Source organism: Salmo salar, chromosome ssa03 (assembly GCF_905237065.1).
Source record: "Salmo salar chromosome ssa03, Ssal_v3.1, whole genome shotgun sequence".
In the NCBI taxonomy this organism is placed as follows: domain Eukaryota; kingdom Metazoa; phylum Chordata; class Actinopteri; order Salmoniformes; family Salmonidae; genus Salmo; species Salmo salar.
In genome coordinates this window covers 59,244,781-59,258,164 of record NC_059444.1, presented here as the reverse complement: position 1 = coordinate 59,258,164, position 13,384 = coordinate 59,244,781, and the positions used below count along the sequence as shown (strand labels likewise).

Sequence of the window (13,384 nt, the reverse complement as noted above, 5' to 3'; positions counted from 1 at the left end):
GTGTGTGTGTGTGTGTGTGTGTGTGTGTGTGTGTGTGTGTGTGTGTGTGTGTGTGTGTGTGGTAAACAAACAAAGAATAGTAAACAAACAAAAGATTTGACCAACTGGGGATATTTTGTTGGTCCCCACAAGGTCAAATGGGGTTTAGGGTTAAGGTTAGGTTTTAAGGTTAGGGTTATGGAAAATAGGATTTCGAATGGGACTGAATTGTCTCCCCACAAGGTTAGTTATACAAGACTGTGTGTTTGAGTGAGAGCATATATGAGTGAGACCATTTGAGTGAGAGAATGTGAGTGAGCATGTGAGAGCGAGAGCTTGTGAGTGTGAGCTAGTGTGAGCTAGTGAGTGTGAGTGGTGCTAGTGAGAGCTTGTGAGTGAGAGCTAGTGAGTGTGAGCTAGTGAGTGTGAGTGAATGAAAGTGAGAGCTAGTGAGTGAGCGGTAGTGAGTGTGAGTGAGAGCTAGTGAGTGAGCGAGACCGTGTGAGCTGCGACGTGTGAGCTAGTGAGTGTCAGTGAGCTAGTGAGTGAGAGCTAGTGAGTGAGAGCTAGTGAGTGTGAGTGAATGAAAGTGAGAGCTAGTGAGTGAGCGGTAGTGAGTGTGAGTGAGAGCTAGTGAGTGAGCGAGACCGTGTGAGCGCGACCGTGTGAGCTAGTGAGTGAGAGATAGAGAGAGCTTAGTGAGTGTCAGTGAGCTAGTGAGTGAGAGCTAGTGAGTGTGAGTGAGAGCTAATGAGTGTGAGTGAGAGCTAGTGAGAGAGAGCTAGTGAGTGTCAGTGAGCTAGTGAGTGAGAGCTAGTGAGTGTGAGTGAGAGCTAGTGAGAGAGAGCTAGTGAGTGTGAGTGAGAGCTAATGAGTGTGAGTGAGAGCTAGTGAGAGAGAGCTAGTGAGTGTCAGTGAGCTAGTGAGTGAGAGCTAGTGAGTGTGAGTGAGAGCTAATGAGTGTGAGTGAGAGCTAGTGAGAGAGAGCTAGTGAGTGTCAGTGAGCTAGTGAGTGAGAGCTAATGAGTGTGAGTGAGAGCTAGTGAGAGAGAGCTAGTGAGTGTCAGTGAGCTAGTGAGTGAGAGTGAGAGCTAGCGAGTGTGAGTGAGAGCTAGCGAGTGTGAGTGAGAGCTGATGAGTAAGAGCTAGTGAGTGGGGGTGAGAGCTAGTGAGTGAGCGGTAGTGAGTGAGTGTGTGACCAAGTGTGTGGTGATTGAAAAACCCTTTACTCAACCTTGTTTTCTGCCTTCCCTCCTCCCGACGCTTCCTTCACCAGTTGATGTCATCAGTGTTTGCCGTGATTCCTTAATGCTGTTGTTTTTCCCCACCCTCGCCCCTCTCTCCAACAACCCTGGTCACATACCAGTCAGTTTGATCAACTCCATGACATTCGGTGGTTTGTGATGACACGTTGTTCTGTGTGTTAATGGTGTGTGACCAGTGTCTGTAAGGTTCTGTTCCCCGGGGGAAGGTGACGGGTAGAGGGTGGGCACAGAGGATCTACAACTCTCTCCTAATTTGGATTGGTGTTACATTAGAGCAGTCATATTTCCTGTGTTATAACAGTGTCAAAATGGTGTGTTTTAAAAGCTCTAGCTAGCTAGATAGCAGAAAGGTTTGTTTTCTGAGCAGCAGCTCTGTGCCCCCCCATCACTGCCATTCACGCTCCTCCTCCCCTCAGATGTAACACAGACCAACTTTACAGTGTACCTTCCCCTCTGACACTCTCTCTTTGTCCTCTCTTAGACTCAACCAACAGTGACTCAGCTAAATCTAAGGTAAGGCCTCAGATAGCCAACTATGCTGTTTTACACCTTTTTTTTACATCTGGCCACTCATATCACACAGGGCACCTTCACAGACACAAAATAATCTTCTTCACTACCACAACAAAAACATTCAAAGAGCTGAAGCAAGTAACAACATTTTTCTTCACACCAGCTAGTTATGGTTGAGGTTGTGTAAATCATCCGACCTTTGACCTATGTGACTTTGTTTTGCCTCAGGGGTCGTGGGGGTCAAAGCGAGACCTCACTGCCAAGGACTTTCTGACCCTGTCCATCATGTCCGCCGTCACCGGACGCAAGCGCAGGAATCGCCACAACGGCCGCCTCGTGGGCAGCAGCACAGACGACGACTCGGAGCACGAGCCAATCAAAGCCAGCCACCTGGGGGCAGAGGAGGGAGAAGAGGCGGGGCTGGTGGTGGCAGGAACAGACACCGCCCCACGAGCAGAGGGAGAGGAGGAGGAAGATGATGAGGAGGAGGAAGAAGAAGAGTCTGTAGTAGAGAGAGTGAGAGAGAAGGTAGAGGAGGTGATAGTTCCCAGCATGCCATGCGGTAGTGAGAAAGAGAAAGCAGGGCAGACGGTGATGCTGCTCCCTGAGGAAGAGGTGGCGACAGCAGAGGTGAAGGGCAGGGTGTGGCGGGGGCCAGAGGACGCTCGCTCTATCGTCTCTGGTTACTCCACCCTCTCCACACTGGGGCGGAGCCTGGCGTCTGAGGGCCGGTGCGATGAAGCTGACGACGAGCGCAGCGAGCTGGTGAGCGAGACGGACAATGAGAGCGGATTCGCCTCGCGCTCCCTTACCCAGGAGAGACCTGAGAAACACCCCCCTGCATCCATTACACCCACCCTCACACCCCCTACCCCCCCACAGCCCCCCACAGCAGCACAACGAAGCTTCCTCTACACACACTACAAACCCCACCCTGTCTCCCCCACGACCCAGCAGACCACCCCCACTCCATCCACACATACTCAGGACCCTGGGGAGAGGAGCGAGGGTGGGGCGCGATCCACCACCCCCTCCTCCTCCTCCTCCTCCACCACCCACAGACTACACCCCCGGCCCTCCTTCAACTCCCACAAGCTGATCCAGTGTGACACGCTGGCCAGGAAGAAGCTAAAGGACAGAGGGAAGACCAAGGCTCATTCTCTGGACCTGCTGGACCTCCCTGGGCCTTCAGGAGAGGAGGGAGACGGGGTACCAGGGGCCCAGAGGGACCGATCCAGGACCAACCCTTCCTCAGGGAGCAGCCAGGAGAGCCTACGTCCACCCCGGCCCAAAGAAGCCCTGCCCCCCAGCGAGGCTGCCTCTTTCACCCCCAGCGGGATGGGTCAGGGGCGAGGGTCTCTGGCTGACCAGGTGCGTGCGCGCCTGCTCGGCTCGGCTGATGACCTGCGTATCGTGGGGCTGAGGAAGCCACTCTCCCCGGAGACGAGGAGGAAGAGACGGGCCTGGAGAAGACACACTGTGGTGGTCTCACCTACCGAGTCGGGCGACAAGAGGCCTGCGCTAGCCACCAAGTTCCCCATGTCACTGGCCACTTCCAACCAGGGCAAACCACAGGGATCACCCCTCGACCACCAGGAGCTTGACCCAAGACACCCTCTTCCCCTGGGCCAGAATCCCCCCGTCACACGCCGAGCACCCGCCTCCAGGTTCCATCAGTACCTGTAAGTATGGACAAAGACTGATAGGCCTGTAAGTTACAAGGCCCCTGGCCTCCCTCTCAAAGTCTCCCTCCCCTGAGCTGCTGAGCTAGGGCTACTGTGTTAGAGGGTCAGATAGTGCTGACCCCGAGTCAGTTGCATGATGGCAGTGGGTAGTGGACAGCAGAGCCACAGACAGACACAAGGGGTCTTGTGACAGGTCTGAGAACAGTTTCCGGACTCCAGTCTACTCCGTTTGCATGGCAAGGGGCATTCCAGTATTTGCCAAAGCTTATTTCTTTTGTGTGTTTTAAATAAAGAATAAAATAATGCAAAACTGCAATGGGGCAGCAGACACACAGACAGACAGACAGACCTCATCACAGTTGATATTAAAGCCAAGAACTCTCCCTCATGCAGGCAGCAGACAGACAGTGTGTTACTGAATAATAGGATCCTTCCTGTCCTCTCTGTTGCTTCCTGTCTGACACAGGAAGTGGGTTGTCCTCTCCCAGTGCACAGGGAAGAGCATGCCAAACCAAGCCTACCCAGGGTTCCTCACAGAGTGACACTTTCAACAGGACTGTGAGCTCTCTCTCTCTCTGTCTTTTACACTCACACACACACAAACACACACACACTAGCTGAGAGATCAGCACATACACTATAAGAAGAGTACAAGCAGTATTGGAATGTTAATTTTAAGGGAGAACTCTGTCTAACCTTTGGCCCCAGCACTGACTTCTATATCAGTCTTCCTTAATATTCTGTTACTATGACGACCACAGAACAACTGGCTCTAACACTCATCTAGTTGCCAACACACAGAAATAACATAACACACGCACACACACACACGCTCACACAGCAGTAGTGGTCTGTAACCAAGATGTTTGTCTGTCTTCGTTAATGTTTGTCTGTCTGTACATATGTGTGTTTGCCTGACAATACTCGTGAGTATGTTTGAGTGTGCAGGTGTTTATGTGTTGAACTATTTTGTAACATTTGTAAAAAGCCTTGTTAAGTTAACCTTGTAAATATATATATTACATTATCTTTATTTTAAAAAATTGTTTTATGGTTTACATAAGTGCACACAGGTGCACCATAATTTCCTTCAAGATGTTACTTGAAATGTTTCCCTTAATATATAATTTTGTTTTGTTTTATATACAGTAAATATTCTATATATATTTTTTGTATGAAAAGAATAAGTACTTTTATTGTGATTTGACTTCTCGGATGTACTTGTTTCTAAAACAAACAAAAAAGAAACATCCTAAAGCCTGTTCCTTGTTTCCTCACAGATGGCCTTTCTCTGTGACTCACAGTACTATGCAGAAAAACTTTCTCTCATTTAGCAAAGATACAATAACTCATCCAACATTAACATTCTCCAGTCAAAATCCTTAGTTCTGGCCGTTGAAATGCCTCTCCGTTTCATGGCTGGATAGCATCCATTTCCGCATTTGAAGAAAGCAATGTACTCTCCCCTTGCTGACACTACTATCTACCTTATGCTGACAATGCTTATCTTATTTGGCAGCAAACAGGGCTTTATCTACCATAACCTAATTTAAGTCAGAATAATGTTTGTATGCATCTCAGCTCTCTTATCAAAGAACGATCACATACTGTCCTTGCATCAACTCTATCATAACTGTCTTTTCAATTGGATTAAGTATTAGTTGGTAATAATTTGCTTGACCAAACCTGCCTATGTGTACCAGAGGAAACGTTTGTTTTCATTTTATGGGTGACCGAGAAAGCGCAAAATATTGACAACATGCCCTGTTAAACGTCAAGGATTATAAATGCAACCTGCATGTTACACAAAGTTACATTTTGTAAAGTCTGTCAATTATATTGTATTTGTTATATTATCAGGAATATTTCAAGTATTAAACCATCTACACATGATTTTTCATGTCATATATTACATTTCCATAAGGTTAGACTCAAGTGAATAACCACTGTGAGTGGGGTGCTTCAGAATTCCTGGATACAAATGACTGATTGCAGAAATGTGGTTACCATAAGTAGCCATTTTGGGGTCTGCTGTGTTTCTAGACTGACATACCATTCTCTTCGCCATGGTCCAAGATGAGTTTCCATTTCCCAAATACTCTTTATTAACTGTCCCTCGACCAATGTCATATGGGACTTATTCTTTGGTTCCCCCTTTGCCTGACAGGATTTTTGTCATCATAAAATGTCATTGACTTTTAGTTAGTCTTGTCTTACCTCAAGAGTTGCCCTACAAGTGCCTGATTTCTAGAGTGTTTTTGTTCTGCAGTGCCATGGTCAGACCTCACCTCCCCATTAACCCTCATTATTCCAGACTCTCAAAGCCAGAAGCCTCAACCTTCACATCTAGTTATAAGCCAGACTGAATCCATTCTCTTCTCATTGCTGTGCTTACATCTTATCCGCTGACCCAAAGACGTGTATCATACATACGAGCAGCCTCTCTGGGAGGCCATTAAAAGCACACTGTGTCTGGCCAAGGACTTGTCTATGCAGTCTGTTTGCATGTAACAAGCACTAACAAAGAGCGGAATACCTGATGCTGTAAGGAGAGGGGAAGTATAGTGCTCTCACCTGCTTTTCTCACACACAGAGGTTCTTTCATGTGGACAGTGTTTTGTATGGTACACATAACAAGCCTAAGTAAAGGGTAATCAATACCTAGAACAGGGTAATATGGTACCAACTCATTTGCATTAGATTTTGTTTGATGAACTAACTGTATACATTTAAACTGTCAGTCAATAGGAGACGTACAGCTGAGCTTAACAGAGCTGAACCAAACTGCTCATGCCTTCATCAAAAAGATAAATACAAACATTTTAGAAAATTTGGTCAACACTCAATGTGTGTTTAGCTGTCTGTTTCTTGAAATGTGATATACCTTATGTTTGTTATTATGTCTGATAATATTTTGTACATATTGTCTTGATATGTAACATACTGTATTGTGTAAAGTACGTTTTGAATTGCTTTGAGTAAACAATCTTCTAAGAAAATTTCCTGACTAAAGGTTATCCACCTGGAACCATTTAATTCAATGGCATTTTGCTTCAAAGCAAGGTTATATGATGTAAATAAACAGAATTAAGTTAAAAAAAAATGTTTTGCAGTTGCTTGATAATTTTGGAAATGTTTAATGTCAATAGTATTCTGTGATCATTGCTGACATGTGCCATTCCAGGCAACAGTTTCAGATATTTCATTGAAATTGGGAAGGATGTCATTCCACATGAACAAAATGAATTCACAAACAAAAAAAATGGAACCAGGTTTGTGACACCACTGATTGGCATTCACCCAATGCATCCTGCACCACAATAAAAAATGCTGTACATTTATTTTCATCACGGATGAACCTTGGAACTACATTACCCATAATTATTCTGCTATAGAGCGCTCAGTCTTGCACCACACTTCCCTGCATGTATCCAGAGAGGACCTGACAACTCGAAATCGGTGCAAATTATATCAGATTCAATTAAGATTCCTGAAGTTGTGTATACATTTGTTTCAGTGTATTGTATGTCGGTAAACCTCGTTTGATTGGGGGAATTTAAGTGTGTAAATCTGCGTAAAACCTAGCTAGCTAACAAGTTAGCAAAGTCCTGCTAAAAACAAGGAAGTCGTTAGTTTGCTAGCTGGCCTAGCATGGTAAATATATGCATATTTTGACCAGCCATATAGCTAGTTACCAAACCTGCGTTTTAAACAGAGGTACGTTAACAATTAACTAGCTATCTAAGCACAAACAGCTCTAGCTGGTAAGCGATTTCATTTGCTCTGCCCACAGCCCACGTTGAACCACGGATATATTTGTCAAATGCATACGGTTGCAAACTAAGCATGAAAATGAAATACACGTCCTACTCATTATCTTGTAGCCATCACTGAAATCAAAATTCGTAGCAGCAGTCAAATGGCTGCCAGTATAAGCTCTAGACATTAGGATCAATACAACGTCGAAAGAGGAGCTCAGGAAAATGTGTGGATTCCAAGTAGGCCACGAGAAAAGCGAGAGTTAAATAATTTATTAAATCATACAACAATTTATCGCTGCAATCTTGGTATTTAATCATAGTTTAAACATACATAAAATGTACCATTTTGGAATATATTGACACAGAAGTGTATTTCCAACTTTGTGTCAATGTTCTTGACAACATTTTATCTCTGAGTCTGAAACCAGGCTAATTGGGTCAGCATTACTTATCTATTTTTCATTATTAGCTTTCCTCTCTTTAAATGGATAGTTCACCCAAATTACATATTGGTTTCCTTACCATGTAAGTCCATGGACAAGGTATGACAGCAATCCATGCATTGGTTTGTTTTACCTGGCCACTGTTTCATACATAAGTAACTTAATTGAGCAACACTCAATGTTGGATACTTTAGAATGATTTGGACCTGAAGAACAAAAAATACTAATTTCATTGACCTGCCTTGGATTTGTTTATGAATGGTAGGCTTAACATTCACATTGAATTCAATCTAATTGTATGAGTAATGAAAAAGTGACAAAGTTCTTCCCTGACATTCGTTGATCACCCTTGGCCCAATAAGTTCCATATCCCAAATTATACCATGGAAGTAGGGCAATGCAACTCCAATAGGACCCTTGCCTTGTTTAGAAAGACTATTTTAGCAGTCGGAGTCATGTGCTCAATGAGCTTTAGCCTGCAACATTAGGTCCATTTCACATACCACTGAGACAGGTCAAGAGCTGACCTATTGAGCGTTGGAGTACAAAATAGCTTTTGTAAGGATATCATGTCGTGAGACCTCACAAAACCATCAGCTACAGCTAGACATATATCCAGGGTTGGGTACAGACCCTGGTTCGATTCCAGACTGTATCACAACCGGCTGTGATTGGGAGTCCCATAGGGCGGCACACAATTGGCCCAGCATCGTCAGGGTTTGGCCGGGATAGGCCGTCATTGTAAATAAGAATTTGCTCTTAACTGACTTGCCTAGTTAAAATAAAAAATACTTTCTAAATGTAATCCTTTACTAGTTACCTGTCCAACATTGTAATCAACGTAACTTTTGGATTACCCAAACTAACTTAATCTGATTACTTCCCCTCAATTAGAATAAGTCTAAAAGGAGCTATCGAATGCATTTGGTGTGATCAGCATAGTGGTCAGACTCATTCAGGTGAAACAAACTTTAACTTGCACCTTTTTTCAATGCTGAATTGAATGTCATTGAGCAAAAATGTTTTTTAAAAGTAAATCAAGAAGTAGATGTCTTTTTCAAAAGTATTTCTAATCAGTTACTCCCCAACCCTGCATATCTAAATATATGGCTGTGTACATACAGCCTACTGTAGATTCTTGGCAGTTTTTGTTCACGAAGGGTTACATTATGCAACCTGCATATAATTTCTATAGTGATCATGAGTGAAGCAGTCACAACTTACCTGATTTGGTAATGGCTCATCTAAGAGTATAGTAGGATAGTAAGGGCACATCTGAATGAATCTGGAAAAACTAGGGTATTGAGCATATTCCATCACTTTACTTCTACCTAAATAGTGAAAAGAAATTGATGTAAGTCAATAGCTGTAAAATGGCTTGCAGATAATAGCCAAATACTTAGTTGGTATCAGGCAAAATCTTTATTTACCCCCTACGAAAAAAAAAAACAATTGTTTGCGTACATGTTAATTTGCACATTTAATTTTGGGAAAGTTATTTGAAATTCTCAAAAGAAGCATTTTTTAACAAATGTTACATTTGGACAAATAGTCCTGCTGATTTAACAAATTGTGGGATAGAGTATTTTAATGCATGCATACCAGGGAAACAAAAACGTATTTCCAAATACATTCTCTTTATAAAAAAGAAAATAATTTAAAATATATACATTACTTATTGAAAAAGTTTAAACAGGCGCCTTTACAGTCCAAATAGAAAAGAAAGCTCAAATATTGCAACGCAATTTACGGACTGTCACTGAACCTTCCAGAGTTAACAAACCGATTTCATAAAACTGGTGACAATTTTCTTAAAGTCCTGTTTAGTCCCCTCATTTCCATATTTCACCTGGTTCTATCCATTTCTAGTCACCTAATGTGACAATCTGCTCCCGCTCCTTGCTCTGCTGGTTATGCGGACGTTGCTCACTGTTCTGCGCCCTCAGTCTCTCCAATTCACCCTCCAATTCTCTGATCCGCGCCGAATCCGACTGGGGCACCTGGCTATCATCTGTGATGTCCGGATTGGTTACGCGCCGCAACCGGGTGTTCTCTTCCTCCAGACGGGACATGCACTTCTCCAGCTCCAGGTATTCTTGAACCAGCTCTTGCTTGGACATGTTTTGAAGACTCTCGATGTGGTATTTCTCGTAGGTCTCGGAAAAGTCTCTCTGAAGAAACTCCCCACCTGCGTTTCCAGGCCTCCCGATGCCATCGCTGCCACCACCGCTGCCGTAGTCCTCCTCCTCCTCCACATCGAAAAGCTCGTCCTCACTTGCGGAGTCCTCTGGGCGAGCACCAGTCCCCAACAGACGTCGGGGACCACTTTCGGTTTTCAGATCCGGTTCCTCTCGGTCGTGTTCATCCATAAGGAACTGCGTTGTATTGTAGGGGGCAACGGGCAACCCCTTCGCGAACATCTCTGCTCTCACTCGGGACGCCCGTTCTGTCTCTCGCTCGTCAAGCTTTTTCTTTTCTTCCCAAGACAGTTTAAAATAGGGCTTCCATTGACGCTTCTTTTTGGATGGTCGACGCCTGTGTTTCTTCTTGCCCTGACGAGCATCTACAGCTGCCCCGGCGGCTGGAGAGCCAGAGTCGGTCCTCTTCCCACACTCGCCTTGCACTTGACTCAGGGTCTCCTCGTGCGGTCCATCTCCACTATTTCCGTGGGCTACGAGGCCTCCCTCTCCGGCTGCATCTGCTCCAGGTTCCTGGCAGGGCTGTGTTGCTGCTGGGCACTTAGGAAGTGCATTTCCGGCAACGAATCTTGGGCACACCTCCCTCTGCCCGCCTTGCATTTGCCACAACTTGTCTGCAGGGATAACCCCGCCGTCACTCTCTGCTTGCTGCTGTTTATCTCCATATCGCCCCCTACCGCCAGTCTCGAGTCCACGGCTCTCATTGGTTTGGGGATGCTCCACAACTCTTCCTCTCCCACTTGATGGGGTATCTGAAGTTTTCAGGTGATGGGTCTTCTCAATGCTCGGTTCTGTCATCCTGATGTATGCTGGTGGGCTGTTCGCCTTACCACATGTCAACCGTTGTCTCTGTGCGAATTAAACTAAATGTTAATTAAAATATATTTTGCGAACTTTTGCTAAGTATACTGTTTGTCTTAATATGAGCAACATTTACTTGACAAGAAATGTTTAGCTAACTTTCGAAACGTTAACTATCGCTACTCTTAAAAACAAAGTTATGAATGGTAACACTTGTTACTTCTCGAATGATTCGTCAGAGCTACTGTAGCTAGCTAGCGAACTAACGTTAACTATTTCGGTGCCGCTAGCAATCCTTCTCAAGTTCGTATTTCATCTCCACAACAGTGACTGTCCAGTATGCGGCCACAGAAGGAGTTCGCGGTTTTATATAAACTCTACCACCGCCAGTGCGCATGCTGCTTTTCTTGACTCTACTTGTTTTGTGGTATCTGTAGTTCCAATGTAGGTAAATTACTAGCGAGACCGTCCATGACCAACTACCTAACCCACAATTCTAGTGCATGTATCGAAAGTTTAAGCCAATCAAGTTTTAGGATATAGGACCACCCTCTCATTGCTGCTATTGGACAAAATTGCATATTCACTGTTGCTAAGCTTAAACCATATTATTATTGGTTATCCTGAGAGTCAATCAAGTGCACATTGGGCCCAAGAGGAAAGCAGTCCGGGGCATTCTTTCAGACGCTACCATGTATAAATGGAGGGGGGGATTAGTGAACGTTTTGAAGAGTCTGTGAATTAATCTTCATTAATCGATATCCCACTTATAATATATACTACTATTAAATTATGACAGAAGAGTATGTCGTGGCTTTTGTCTATAAATGATTTTTTTGTTGAGTATCACTCCCACAATCATTGAGACAATCCTTTCTTTCTGAAGGTAATGAACCCGTCATCCTGAACAAACTAGTCCTTTTTTACAGACCGTGTAGAAAAACGATTAACTTACGGCTATGCACTATGTTCATTTTGTTAATACTTAAACAATTACATAATTATTTTATGTGGTTTTAAATAGTGTATGGTTTTTCTTTATTTGTTTTTTTATTATTCTCTCTGGTGCGGAGCGATATTTCCCTCGCCTTCCACTAATGCGCAAGGATAAGAGTGTGGAACGATGCGTAAAGAAGCGACATTTTATTCATCGAGAGCTAGCTAGCCAGTAGGAAGTCACACTCAATTGAACGGAATAACAAACAATGGTGAAATGTTAAAATAACACAATTGCCCACTTTTTAGAGTTACGTTTAAGCTTATTGTCGACGGTTAGTTATCATTTGATTAAACGTGCCTCTCTTTGACCCAGTTTCTATATTAAAAACTAAAGGCTTGCCGACTGAGGTTAGCTGGCTAGCTAATGTGCTGACTAGCGTCACACATGCATGTGCAGTGAAATATACAACTTTAGATCCAAATATTGAATGGTCTTGGCAAACGCATTCATACCCGTTAACATTAGCATATTGTAAAATATACGCTTCTCATTGCAAGCTGGTTGAAATCATTAATTAGCATGTAAGCTTGCTCGACCAGTAGCTAGGTACCAGGACCAATAATAACTAGTTACCTAGCCAATTCCTTATTTTTCATGGATGTTACCATAACCATGTTCTAACTAAGCAAACATCATGCACTAAAGTGGGAGTATCGGTGGACACAGTATTGTAATATAGCTAGCTGGCTAACATTCAAAACATGCAATCAAACTAAATGTTGAGCTAGCACTGATTTGTTAGCTAGTTAGTAGCATGCAGCTGCTAGCTAGGATAGCTGGTAGTTAGGTCTCTACTGTGGTTGAAATAGCTAGTCTGTTAAATACCTAATATCTCTGCATTAATGTGAGCAGCATAGATCACTTCAAACTGTGATAATTTAGTAATTACCTCTTCAAACACAGCATATTGCATAACAAATACACAGTTGAATGCATTATTTGCAAATCTCACTAAAAGTATGCACACAAGACAACAGAAATTACAGTGTCTGTATATTTTGACTGATATGCAATGTCCTTATTCTCTGCAGGCTAAAGATTCCACCCACATGGAGAGGGCACATTTCAGTGGCATTTTACATGGTTCCTACTTTGTATGTGATGGCTGCTGTAGGCTATATGCATGTAGATCTACTTTTCAGTGGGTAGGCATCCCCTCCCCTCATACCATAGACCCTTCTCTCAATCACATTCACTCTTATCCTGATTTTCTCCTAAATTGTCATCTTCAATCATTCCCCCACTCACAACCCCTTGCTCTCTCTTACAGTCTTTAGTCCTCTCTTTCATCTATTATTTTTGCTCCATTGCTTTCTCTTACTGAGCATCTCTCCCTTCTGTCCTCTTTTTTTTCTTGGTCCTTTCATCATAATCTTTCTTGGAGCAGTTGATGCAAGAGTTGGCTATGCCCGAATGTATAGGCCCAAACTAGGATGAACTTTAGCTATGAGGCGCTATTCCTGTGATGTGTTCTCTCAGTCAACCTGGTTAAATAAGGGTTAACTAGTTTGGTGTGAGGTGCTTGCTAGCTATAACTCTCAGAATTAAAAAGACTAATATATAGTAAATATGCCTTTGTAAGTTGTGCTAAATACATTTCTACATATGTAGCAAGCTCACAGATACAAAAATGTACCACACACTGAAAGTAGGCAGACCAGACGTTATTCAGTCCAAGGCAAACTTTTGGCAATTGACAGATACCAGCCAAACTTGTGTATCTATCAGCTGTCATATTA

General features: G+C 43.6%; 2 protein-coding genes across 2 annotated transcripts in view; one reads left to right on the top strand and one right to left on the bottom strand.

Annotated features, from left to right (window-relative positions):
* LOC106600788 (rho GTPase-activating protein 23) overlaps positions 1–5,335 on the top strand; it is a 44,927-nt gene extending 39,592 nt beyond the window's left edge. The window contains exons 24-26 of the mRNA XM_045716055.1: positions 1,726–1,757; positions 1,986–3,439; positions 3,909–5,335. Coding sequence (XP_045572011.1) covers positions 1,726–1,757; positions 1,986–3,439; positions 3,909–3,984 — 1,562 coding nt within the window. The 3' untranslated portion in view covers positions 3,985–5,335. The remainder of the gene's footprint in view (positions 1–1,725; positions 1,758–1,985; positions 3,440–3,908) is intronic.
* Positions 5,336–9,049: 3,714 nt separating this feature from the next.
* Positions 9,050–11,004, bottom strand: LOC106600790 (protein HEXIM1). Its single transcript, XM_014192448.2, has one exon. It carries the CDS (start codon positions 10,640–10,642, stop codon positions 9,512–9,514), a length of 1,131 nt encoding a protein of 376 aa, XP_014047923.1. The 5' UTR covers positions 10,643–11,004; the 3' UTR covers positions 9,050–9,511.
* Positions 11,005–13,384: the final 2,380 nt, after the last annotated feature.

Bases quoted from the DNA above. Each gene is read 5' to 3' on its own strand.
- LOC106600790 (XM_014192448.2), bottom strand. From the start codon at position 10,642: ATGACAGAACCGAGCATTGAGAAGACCCATCACCTGAAAACTTCAGAT.